This window comes from Sarcophilus harrisii, chromosome 1 (assembly GCF_902635505.1).
Source record: "Sarcophilus harrisii chromosome 1, mSarHar1.11, whole genome shotgun sequence".
Classification (NCBI taxonomy): domain Eukaryota; kingdom Metazoa; phylum Chordata; class Mammalia; order Dasyuromorphia; family Dasyuridae; genus Sarcophilus; species Sarcophilus harrisii.
In genome coordinates, this window is record NC_045426.1 from 646,457,614 (window position 1) to 646,469,359 (window position 11,746).

Consider the following 11,746-nt stretch of genomic DNA (forward strand, 5'->3'; position numbering starts at 1 on the left):
CTTTTTAACAAGAATGAGAATACATAATTTATTTCTGCTATTCCAGCTATTTCACCAAAACAATTTTATTTGAGACACACAATCCAATTACAAGCTACACCTTACTTTCAAAGCAAATTCATCCCCAAAAGAGCAGTTCTCTTTAAGAAATCAAGTAATAATTTTTACTGTCAATTTTTACAGTATCTTGATTTGATCTTGTTTTCTTTCTCCTCGACTGTCAATTTATCTTTTTAGTTTAAAAATTCAGCATTTTACTTTTTCCCCCAATTACATGCAAAAACAATGTTTAACAATTTTTCAGTTCCAAATTGTCTCTCTACCTCCCCTTTGACTGTTGTTTTTCTAGCTAAAATAAGTGTTTTTTTTAAATCAGTGTTTGCTTTAGCAATGCATAATCTAATTATAAACATAATAGCTGACTTTTACACAGACTTTTTCGTTTAAACCGTGCCTTACATTCATCCTATTATTTTATCCTCATGACAATTTCCTTCAGTAGACAGTGTAAATAGGCATATTATTCCTATTTCACAGATGGGGACATTGAAAAGTAAAGAGATGGTAACAAAGTTACATACATAGTAAGTGATGCAGTCAAGACTATTCTATTTCCAGGGTTTTTTCCATTATATCAGAGCTGTCTTTGATTTCTAGTGTCATAATTCCCTTTCTAAAAAACCAAAGCCCCAAGACACCTTGCTATTTATTAATACTATGCCCCTCTCATTGTCCCTTCTGCTTCTAGATCTAGTTTAAGTTCCAACTCTTCTTCAGGTCTTTCTAGGATACTCTCTCTGTTCCATCTCATTTGTGTATATATATTTTTAATAGGCATATTATTCCTATTTCACAGATGGGGACATTGAAAAGTAAAGAGATGGTAACAAAGTTACATACATAGTAAGTGATGCAGTCAAGACTATTCTATTTCCAGGGTTTTTTCCATTATATCAGAGCTGTCTTTGATTTCTAGTGTCATAATTCCCTTTCTAAAACACCAAAGCCCCAAGACACCTTGCTATTTATTAATACTATGCCCCTCTCATTGTCCCTTCTGCTTCTAGATCTAGTTTAAGTTCCAACTCTTCTTCAGGTCTTTCTAGGACACTCTCTCTGTTCCATCTCATTTGTGTATATATTTTTTAATCTAGCTTGTATGAACCTAGCTTTCACATGCTGCCTCTCCAAAAATCAGGGCATGTTCTGGCCTTTTCTTCTTTCTCGGGTAATACTATTTCTTTCTCTGTTTTGCCTCAAAACAAAGTTGTATTAACCACCATTATATCAAGGTTGCTGTTAGAGGTAAGCCATTAAAATAAGTTTTAAGATTTAACCAGAAACTAAAGGTCAAGTAAAGCTCAAAGGGCTCATACCAGATAATTTTCCTCCCCAAAGAATAACTTACCTGTCTTTTCCTTGATCTCACAGAGCACGCTGAAGAGAGCAGGCTTCATTCGATGGCAGTTCAAAGCATGTTTTCTGAAAAGAAAGTTGAATGGATACTTGAGAAATAGAAAGGATGGATATCAGTCCAAAATTAGTCAATCAAACATTTATCAAGTGCTTACTACAGGCAGACATTGGGGATACAAATACAAAAATGAAAACCCCTACCTTAAGAAGCTTACATTTACTGAGGTATATAATATGCACATGAGAATATATATTATATATTAAAAATGAATATATATTGAGTTCTGCATATAAAGAGAGCAAATATTATCTGGCCAGGAGTGGGAGGTAGGGGTAAGGGAAACAAGACCAACCTAAACTGGTTCACTTAATTTATAGCTTCCTTTAGTCTTGATCTTACTTATCAAACACTACCTATGTTCTTTAAATATATTTATATAGTCTACTTTCCTACCAATGGAAATCTCATCCATGCTGAGGCTAGACTCCTTTTTCCCTTGACCACTGCTGAGGTCACTCAGAATGGTCTTACTACTGCTCAAGAAGCTCAGTCACTTCTCCCTGCTTTTCCCAGCGCACTGCTGTGACCCAGTACTATAGTATGGCCAGTAGTATTCAGTCATGTTTTAAGTACTTTTGAAGTACTTTAAGTGTCAAAGTTATGTTACTTTAAGCATAACTCATATTTCTTTTTTTAAAAGTTTGTTTATCTTTAATACACATTGCTTTATGAATCGTATTGGGAGAAAAAAAAAATCAGAACAAAAGGGAAAAAACCATGGGAGAGAAATAAAAAGAGAAAAAAGAAGTGAACATAGCCTGTGTTGATTTACATTAAATCTTCTTGGTTCTTTCTCTGGATGAAGATGGCATTTTTTGTCAAAAGTCTACTGGGATTGCTTTGGATCACTAAACCACTGTGATGAACCAAGTCTTTCAAAGTTTGATCATCGCAATTCTTGCTATTATTGTGTACAATATATTCCTAGTTCTGCTTATTTTGCTCAACATCAATTTGTGTAAATGTTTTCAGGCCTTTCTAAAATCAGTTTGTATAACTCATATTCCTGTTTTCTCTATACAACTGCTATTTTTTCCTGAATGCCTCTGAGAAGGAATCCAGAGTATTAGCATCATTTCGCAGACAAGCAAAGGCAGAGAACTAATAGTTACTGTAGCACAAGACTCTGAGCCTAGTGTTCTTTATTACTATGTCATGATAGCAAGTATTGCTAATAAATACTGTTGTGGAAACTAAGTCAACTTTTAATCTATTTTACATTTCTGATGTTAAAATGTCTTCTTGTTAGGTGAAACCCCTAGTATTTGTTTCCAGCTTTGCTAGTATATATTATGTACTTAAAATTGTTATCTTTTTAGCAGCTAAATATTTTACAGCTAAAATAGAAACAGAGCTAAAAGAAACTGAGTAAACTGTTATTAATTGCTGTTGATGTGGAATAAGCAGTTATTATGTATTCTCTTTAACATGAAAGAATAAAAACAGTTATTCAGTTCTTTTCAGATAAGTTTTCTGCTGTTCTTGACATTTTAGCAGCCCACCTGAAGAGAAGTTAATTCCAATATTTGAAGAATCTTCCATGATTTCATTGGTATGGCTACCAGTAAGCCAGACTGTGATCCCACTTCATAACACAGTAGGCCATTTCATGATTTGCTGTGGTCAAAAACTTCCATCACATTGGCCATCTGAGTGGCCAATTTTGGTGCCAATCCTCTCCAAACATAGATAGGGGAGAGGTCGGGATTGGGAGTGGAGTCCACGAAACTTTTATTTAAGCCCTTCTTTCTTGTCAGGGCCACAAGGTATTGGGCTGCATCGACATTGTCTTCTGGAACCCAAAATTTTCATTTGAAATGGAAATAGTAGAACTCCAATGAGGGGAAGATAAGTTGTTGTGAGTTTAAAATAAAACAAATAACTTATTATTAGTGGAGATATGAGAAGAAGAGGCTACAAGGATATGAAATATCCATTATTATATTATAAATCTCCCTTTTAAAAATTTCGTTTGAGAAGACAGCATGATACAGTGGATGGAGAATTGGCCTTGAATTTTGGAAGACCTGAGTTCAAGTCCTAATCTCCAATATATATAACCTTGGTGATCCTGTACAAGGCAATGAACCTTTCAATGTTCTCAAACAACTTTCAAGACTATCTTTAAATTGCAAAGCAGGCACAAGTAGATGGAGGTTCCTCTTGGGCTTTCTCAATACCACTGAAAGACCAGGATGAGAAAAAATCTTGCCACTGGTGTCAACAAGTTGGTGAAACAGACATGGGAAGTCAGGACACCTGAGATCCAGTCTAATTGCATGCATGAACTGTAATCTTGGGTAAGAAACTTAATTCCTCTGAGAATTCCTTAGTTTCCTCATTTCTAAAATTAGGAGTTTAAGGCACAAAATCTCTAAGCTCACTTGTAGCTTTATGAACATATGAAAAGCCCTTAACAAAGAATGATGCACTAGAATAATATTCTATGGACCTTTATGACAAAGTTCCAGCTAATTATGGTCAGACTCCTCCCAATGTTCTTCTAAATGGGTAAAATAATCAGCACATTTCACTTTAAATACACACCAATAAAATCTGCATTTTAGAAAAACCACCAAAAATACAAATACATGTTTTATTTTAAGAATATAAAAGTTAAGACAAAATTCTGAGTTTTATATTTTAATTTTTAGCCTGGACTCTGCTTTTTCCCCCTGCACACAAGTTTAAAAAAAATGTTTTGGGAATTTAACTTGTGAAGATGAACATTTCCAAATACAGGTAGGTAACAACTCTATAAATAAGATATGCAGTCGGGGGCAGCTAGATAGATAGAGCACCAGTCCTCAAATCAGGAGGACCCGAGTTCAAAATTGGTTTCAAACACTTAATACACTTAATACTTCCTAGCTATGTGACCCTGGGCAAGTCACTTAACCCAATTGCCTCAGCAAATAATAATAATAAGATAATAAGATATGCAATCTTACAAAATACTTCAATGTTCTACCCTCTTTTTTAGATATAAATGGCTCTTTACTGGAGGTAGTCAGTAACTTTCAACAAGTACCTATGAGAGACAAAGCATTAAACTAGAGCAGAAGGATCAAAAGACGTAGAAAATATGACCCCTAAACTTAAGAAGCTTAAATCTGGAAAGAAAGGACACTCACAGAGAAAACCCTATTTACAAAGCAAAGCAACAAAGAATAAAATAGATGTAAAAAATTTAAGTGCTAAGGGAACACTCCATAGAGAAATGTAGTCAGAGAGATGAGTTAGAAGAGTCTCTGTGCTACACACTTAAAAAAAACCCTCTCTATATCAAGAAAGTGAATTAGAGAAAATGTTCTGGGTCTGGTACTCTTCCAATATTGGGCAGTCTTTAGAGAAAACAAAAAGTGTAACAATTTTGAGGTTTGCACTTTAACATTTTTCTTTAAAACATGTATATGTATGTTTACATATGTATATATCTAAATAAATAACCCTGATCATTCACATGATTTTTCAGAAGCAAACAATCTTGTTTATATTCCGAACTAATTCAACACTACTTTAAAAGAGCTGTTGCAAAGATTCTAGATTTAAACAATACCTCAATACACTTTAAAAAAAAAAAAGGGGGGGGGGGCGCATTAATTGAAGAAAAGTGCCACATTTCTTCCAAAGACAGTCCAAAAGCAACATAATCCAAACCATGCTGGAACCATTACGTTATCAGAAACATCACAGAAGATCAATATCTAAACCCAGCAAACAGCCTGAAAACAAAGACAGATGACAGCTAAAGCCTACTGGCTGCTATTGTCCTCCCTTAAATGTTTAACTGACTGGACCTAAGGAGTTCTTCGTTACTAAAGGCAATAATTAAATTAGACAAATATTCATTATGTTTCTGGCATGTTCAGGTCAGAGTACACAAAAATAAAAAAAGGCAGAGCCCATACCTAATCAGGCTCCCCACTCCTATTCCCAAATTCAGTTTGAACAGGAAAATGAATATAAATAATCCAATACAGAAGTTTATCACAGGATCTTAGATTTAGAACCAGAAAGAGCATCAGAAGCTATAAGTTCCAACTTCTTATCTCAAAGATGAGGAAAACTGAGGCCCAGAAGAGAAGTTAAGTGATTTGCCCAAGGGTACACAGATATTAAGTAATGAGCTAGGATTTTAACTTGGGTACTAAGTCCACCATTCTTTTCTTGGTTACTATAATTATAATTTATATTTTTTAAAATTTCACACTTCCACAGACTTTTAAGGCCCACTTCAGTTCTAAATCCTATGATCATTTACAAATGAATACAAATATGTATACAATTCATTTGAGTACTGCCTTTAAGAATATAAAGAAAATGTCTTTATATATTTATTTAATATTTCCAAATTAAAATTGAATCCAGATTTTAAAAGATTAGAATTAACCCACAGGCAAACAAAACAAAAGATCAGAATCATAATCTCAGTAGTTATCTAGTAAACCTCAACTTCAAATTGGAATTCCTGACTTTACATACAATCTCTGTTTATAGACCTTAATGGACAAGGAATTTTCTATTTCCCAATGCAGCACATTCTGTTTTTGTTCTGTTCAGTTTTGTTCAGTTCTAAGTATCTGGAAGTGTCTTTTAATATTGAGTCAAAATTTGCCTCCCTAGCAACAAATTGGGAAAACATCTTCACAGTTAAAGGTTCTGATAAAGGCCACATTTCCAAAACATATAGAGAATTGACTCTAATTTATAAGAAATCAAGCCATTCCCCAATTGATAAATGGTCAAAGGATATGAACAGACAATTTTCAGATGATGAAATCGAAACTATTTCCGCTCATATGAAAATGTTCCAAATCACTAATGATCAGAGAAATGCAAATTAAGACAACCCTGAGATACTAATACACACCTGTCAGATTGGCTAAAATGACAGGAAAAAATAATGATGAATGTTGGAGGGGATGTGGGAAAACTGGGACACTGCTGCATTGTTGGTAGAGTGAACAGATCCAACCATTCTGGAGAGCAATCTGGAATTATGCCCAAAAAGTTATCAAACTGTGCATACCCTTTGATCCAGCAGTGCTACTACTGGGTTTATACCCCAAAGAGATACTAAAGAAGGGAAAGGGACCTGTATGTGCCAAAATGTTTGTGGCAGCCCTGTTTGTAGTGGCTAGAAACTGGAAAATGAATGGATGCCCTTCAATTGGAGAATGGTTGGGTAAATTGTGGTATATGAATGTTATGGAATATTATTGTTCCGTAAGAAATAAGCATCAGGATGAATACAGAGAGGCTTGGAGAGACTTACATGAACTGATGCTAAGTGAAATGAGCAGAACCAGGAGATCATTATATACTTCAACAACGCTATTGTAGGAGGATGTATTCTGATGGAAGTGGATTTCTTCGACAGAGAGAAGATCTAACACAGTTTCAACTGATCAATGATAGACAGAAGCAGCTACACCCAAAGAAAGAACACTGGGAAATGAATGTAAACTGTTTGCATTTTTCTTTTTCTTCCCAGGTTATTTCTACCTTCTGAATCAAATTCTTCCTGTGTAATAAGAGAACTGTTCAGTTCTGCACACATATATTGTATCTAGGATATACTACAACCTATTTAACATGTATAGGACTGCTTGCCATCTGGGGGAAGGGGTAGAGGGAGGGAAGGAAGGAGGGAGGGGAAAAATCGGAACAGAAGTGAGTGCAAGAGATAATGTTGTAAAAAACTACCCTGGCATGGGTTCTGTCAATAAAAAGTTATTTAAAAAAAAAAAAAATTGCCTCCCTGTAACTTTATTCATTTGTCGTAGTTCTGTCTGCTTGGAACAGGAATTAAATAAAATTTTACTTCAAGACAATTTTTGAAGAAAGTGTTCATGTTTGTCCTTAAGTCCTTGTCTGTGTTGTAGTCATCCTTATCACCCTCCTTTCCATACACATCAATTTATTATTATCTTTCCTAAAATGTGGAGGCCAGCAAATGTTAATTAAACTACAAATCACTATGACTAAATGAAAATAGAACTTTTTATGTTAAGGACCAATTCAAAAAGAAAAAAAAAAATTCAGGAAAACTTTCCCTTCAAACTTTTAAAGAAAAAAAAAAGTGTGAATGTTTTCAGAGACATCAGTTTCATTAATTTGCTTTAAAATGTCTTCCACTTTTAGTAACAAAATCTACCAAAGGTTAAATTCTAAATACATATAAATACATACAACATCAGAAAACATTTGATCTATTATATGTGTATATATTAGCATACATATATGAATGTACTTCTAAAGCATTTTTCACCCTATAACTCTTTTAAAATCATTCAGTAGTTATTTTCTATTATACTGAGGGTCATACTAGCCATTGGAATGATATTGTATAGACTTATAGTTAAAAATTACCAATATGAGAAGCTCAACATAGAAGAATACTTGAATTTAAAACCAACTAAAAACATGAAACAACGGGTCATAAATTCAATGTCTTAGTCACCAGAAATAAGTTAAAAATTTTTTTATTATTTGCGTTCAATGAACTTGCCATTCACCAGCAAAGAAAGCCACAATACCTTAGTCAAATGACACAAAATAATATCAATATGGACTCTTGTGATTAGTTCATTAAACACACAAGAACATCACAATATACAAGAACATCACAAATCAATCTTTCAGCTTTCATATTAAAGAACTAGGCTCATTCTATGTAAACAGTAATAATATTGAGTACCATTGCTCAAAGCTTCTCAATTGGATAAACATTAGCTGACTTTCCATCCTCATCACTGTCCTATAGTTTCCCATCTCTATTCCTTGGTTCATATTACCTACCATGCCTGGAATGCATTCTCTGGTCTTTACCCCATCCAGGTCTACACAAATATCTATCTCTCTTTCTACAATGTTTCCCTCAAGAGCCACTTCTTACATAAAGCTTTTCCTGATCTCTATCCCCATTCTAAGTGAAAGTGATTTCTCCCTTTTAAAATTTCTCAAAGCATTCAGACTAGATCAATCCTTGACATTTATGCACTAAGCACTTTACAAATTATCTCCTTTGCTCCTCACTACCCTAGGAGGTAGATGCTGTTATTATCTCCCTTTTTACAGTTGAGGAAACAGACACACACAGTTAAATGACTTATCCAAGATCACAGAGTTACAAAGAGTCTGAGGCTGGATTTTAACTCAGCTCTTCCTAGATTAGAGAACTGCCACTCCACCTACTTTGCCACAGCTGTCTCAGTTCATTAAAGTTTTCAAAGTACTCAACATATTCTCTCATTTGGGCTTTTCAACACCTTTGTAATTTAATTATTACAGGTATCATAATTCCCATTTTACAGATGAAGAAATCATAACTAACAGAGGCTATAAATGACTTGTCCATAATCTCACAGTCAATGTCAGAGGAGAGATCCAAACTCAGTTATTAATTAAACAACTATATATATATATATATATAGACAGGGGTAATTTAGAAATGACAGAAGGGCTTCTGAGCCAGATTCAATGTGAGAAGGCACTTTAGGACAAGCACAATGATTATGTAATAAAATCACTGAGATGACAGGACTTAAGACTTCCAAAAGACGCTAATGTAGTCCTTGAACTCCAACATGCTACAGCTACTCCCAACTTCTTTTTCTGTTAGGCTTCTCATTCTTCAATTCTCATTTACAATCCTCACTCTTCAGCTACTCCAAACCTAAAGATTTCAAGGATCCCTGCTCTTTACCTATGTGAACATTCTAGTCTCTAGAAGTAAAAAGTTATTTCAACAAACCTCTACTTGCTGAAGTCATTTTTTAGTTTAAGTTACTGGTCTTCAGTTTGATTTAAATCTAGTCTGAACAGCCTTAAAATGCTCAGATTCATTACCTATTGACTAGGCTAATTTACTTTAAATTTATTTCAATAAATAAGGCTGTGTATTACATACTGAATATTCAGACAAAAGTTTTTCAGGAAAAAAAGAATGTTTAAAATTAGCTTTATCTGATTTACTGGCAAGAAAACATCCCCCTGTTCTGAAAAGAATGGGGTGAGGGAGGAAGTCCTATAACAAAAAGGCACTTTGTAAAGCTTAAAGAAGTTATCATTCATCTACATCCACAGAGAGGACTGTGGGAACTCGGTGTGGACCACAGCATAGCATTTTCACTCTTTTTGTTATTTGCTTGCACTTTGTTTTGTTTCCAAGTTTTTTTTCCCTTCTTTGACCCGATTTTTCTTGTGCAGCAAGATAACTGTATAAATATATGTATACATATACTGAATTTAACATATATTTTAACATATTTAACATGGGGATTATTTGTCATCCTAGGGGAGAGGATGGGGGAAGGAGGGGAAAATTTGGAACACAAGGTTTTGCAAGGGTGAATGCTGAAAAATTACTCATGCATATATTCTGTAAATAAAAAGTTTTAATTTTTAAAAAATTGTTATTATCAGTTCACAAGAGTGGAAGCTAGGGGAAAAATATGGAAAAAAAAGTACTGTAAGGGCACCAAGATTTAACAAAACTATTAAAACTAAATTCCTAGTCGCCCTTCTGAAATGATATTTATGAAAATTCTTTAATGTATCATGGAAACAAGAGCTTTGAAGTGGACTGGATCTAAAATAGAACAATTTATTCTAGACTCCAATTAAGTGCAGTTCATTTGGAAATTATTTACTTCCATTGCCAAAAGGAACTGTTTCATAAACATTCAGGAAGAATACTATAACAATTCTAAAGGGTATATAACCTAACTGTCAATCCAAATTGAAGAGGAGGGATGAAATCTTTTCCTCACCTCTCCATTTTAAACTTTAAATGGAAAACAATACCCTCCCACTTTGGTTCTCCGATTTGGTTACTTAATGCCTCCAGGAGCACTAAGACTAGTCCAAAGTTACACAGTTAGCAGTTTGTGTCAAAAACACTTAGTTGGGTAAAACAACATTTATGAATGACTTAAAAGGTAGAATGAAAAGGCGTGGCTGAGTTTTGATCCTGACTGCTGAAGGGAGTACCCACATGGATGAAATCAGGGATCCATTGAAGAATTGAAGGGAACTGTCACATGCTAACATACTTTGATATTTGGGGGGAAATATGTTATTTGTCCCTTCCATTCTTCCTTCTGTGTTTTCCCGCAAGTCCATCACCAGGTACCTACCCAATGACACTCGGTAAGGGACGGATAAGAAATGTTGGCACTGAGGGTCATAGGTCCGTGTCGGGTCCTGCATCCGGAGCTCTGAAGTTCTTTATTAAGGCGCATTTATTAAGTGCCTATTATATACCAGACACCACGTTAAGTGACGGGAATACAAAGAAAGGCAAGCGGCAGCTCCCCGGTCTCCAAGAGAGCTCACGTTAGGAAGCTCATTTATTTATTAAGCACCTCCGAGGATGTTCTAGGAGGACTTTCTTGTGCTTTGCCAACTCTCCTTTAGGGTAAAGAGGGGGAGAGGACACTCGTGGGGCTGGATTTCCCACCTGGGCGCCGGGGGAAATAAAGTTTGGGGAAACTCATTACTCGTCCACCTTCCACCTCCGAGAGCAGTGGTGAACCCAGCCCGGAGCTCCGCTCTTCCTCAATTCGTTCCGGACTCCGTGCCCCCCCCTCCCCCCCGGCTGCCGCAGGACCAGACCAGAGACGTAACTAGGCTACCAGGCTCCGGACTTTCCCCTCCCCCACCTCGGCCGGACCCTTTGCGACCTCGGCGCCCCACGTCCCCCCTCCCCCACCCTTCCCCTCCACGCAGCCCCTCCCCTTCTCCCGTACCGGGCCTGCGCTTCGTCCAGGCTCTGATCGGTGATGGCCATGATCTGCTGCAGGATGTCGCCCGTGTCCTGGTGCGGGCCGGGTCCCGGCGCGGGCGGTGGGGCCCCCGGCGGTGGCGGGAGGCGGTGCGGGGCCGCGGGCTCCAGCTCCTCGGCGTCGGGGGGCGGCAGGGGCAGGGGCGGGATCCCGGAGAGCGCCCCCGCGGGGTGCGTGGCTGCAGCCGCCGCCGCCAGCAGCCGGGACGGGTCGTCCATGGCCCGGAGGTGCTGAGGGAGGGGGCGCCCGCGGGGCCTCCGGCGGCGTAGTCGGGGACCAACAGCCCCGCGCCTCGCGACCGCCTCGCGCGCTCCGACAGGCCCCGCCGCGGGGGCGCGCGCATGGCCCCGCCCCCAGCCGGCCGCTTTCCGCCCCCGCGGCGCGCGCCAGCGCGAGTCCGCCTCCAGGCCACGCCCCGCGCCGCAGGGAGGCCGCTGGCTCCATTACCAGGGCAACCGCCTCCTGCCCCCGCCCTCCA

The 11,746-nt window shown here is 37.6% G+C and overlaps 1 protein-coding gene across 1 annotated transcript in view; it reads right to left on the reverse strand.

Moving 5' to 3' along the window:
* The window catches only part of PBX4 (PBX homeobox 4), a 61,633-nt gene extending 50,030 nt beyond the window's left edge, over positions 1 to 11,603 (reverse strand). Inside the window, exons 1-2 of the mRNA XM_031947474.1 lie at positions 11,233 to 11,603; positions 1,409 to 1,482 (exon numbers count right to left, since the gene is read on the reverse strand). Of these exons, the coding sequence (XP_031803334.1) occupies positions 1,409 to 1,482; positions 11,233 to 11,486 (328 nt within the window). The 5' untranslated portion in view covers positions 11,487 to 11,603. The remainder of the gene's footprint in view (positions 1 to 1,408; positions 1,483 to 11,232) is intronic.
* Between the last annotated feature and the right edge of the window lie 143 nt (positions 11,604 to 11,746).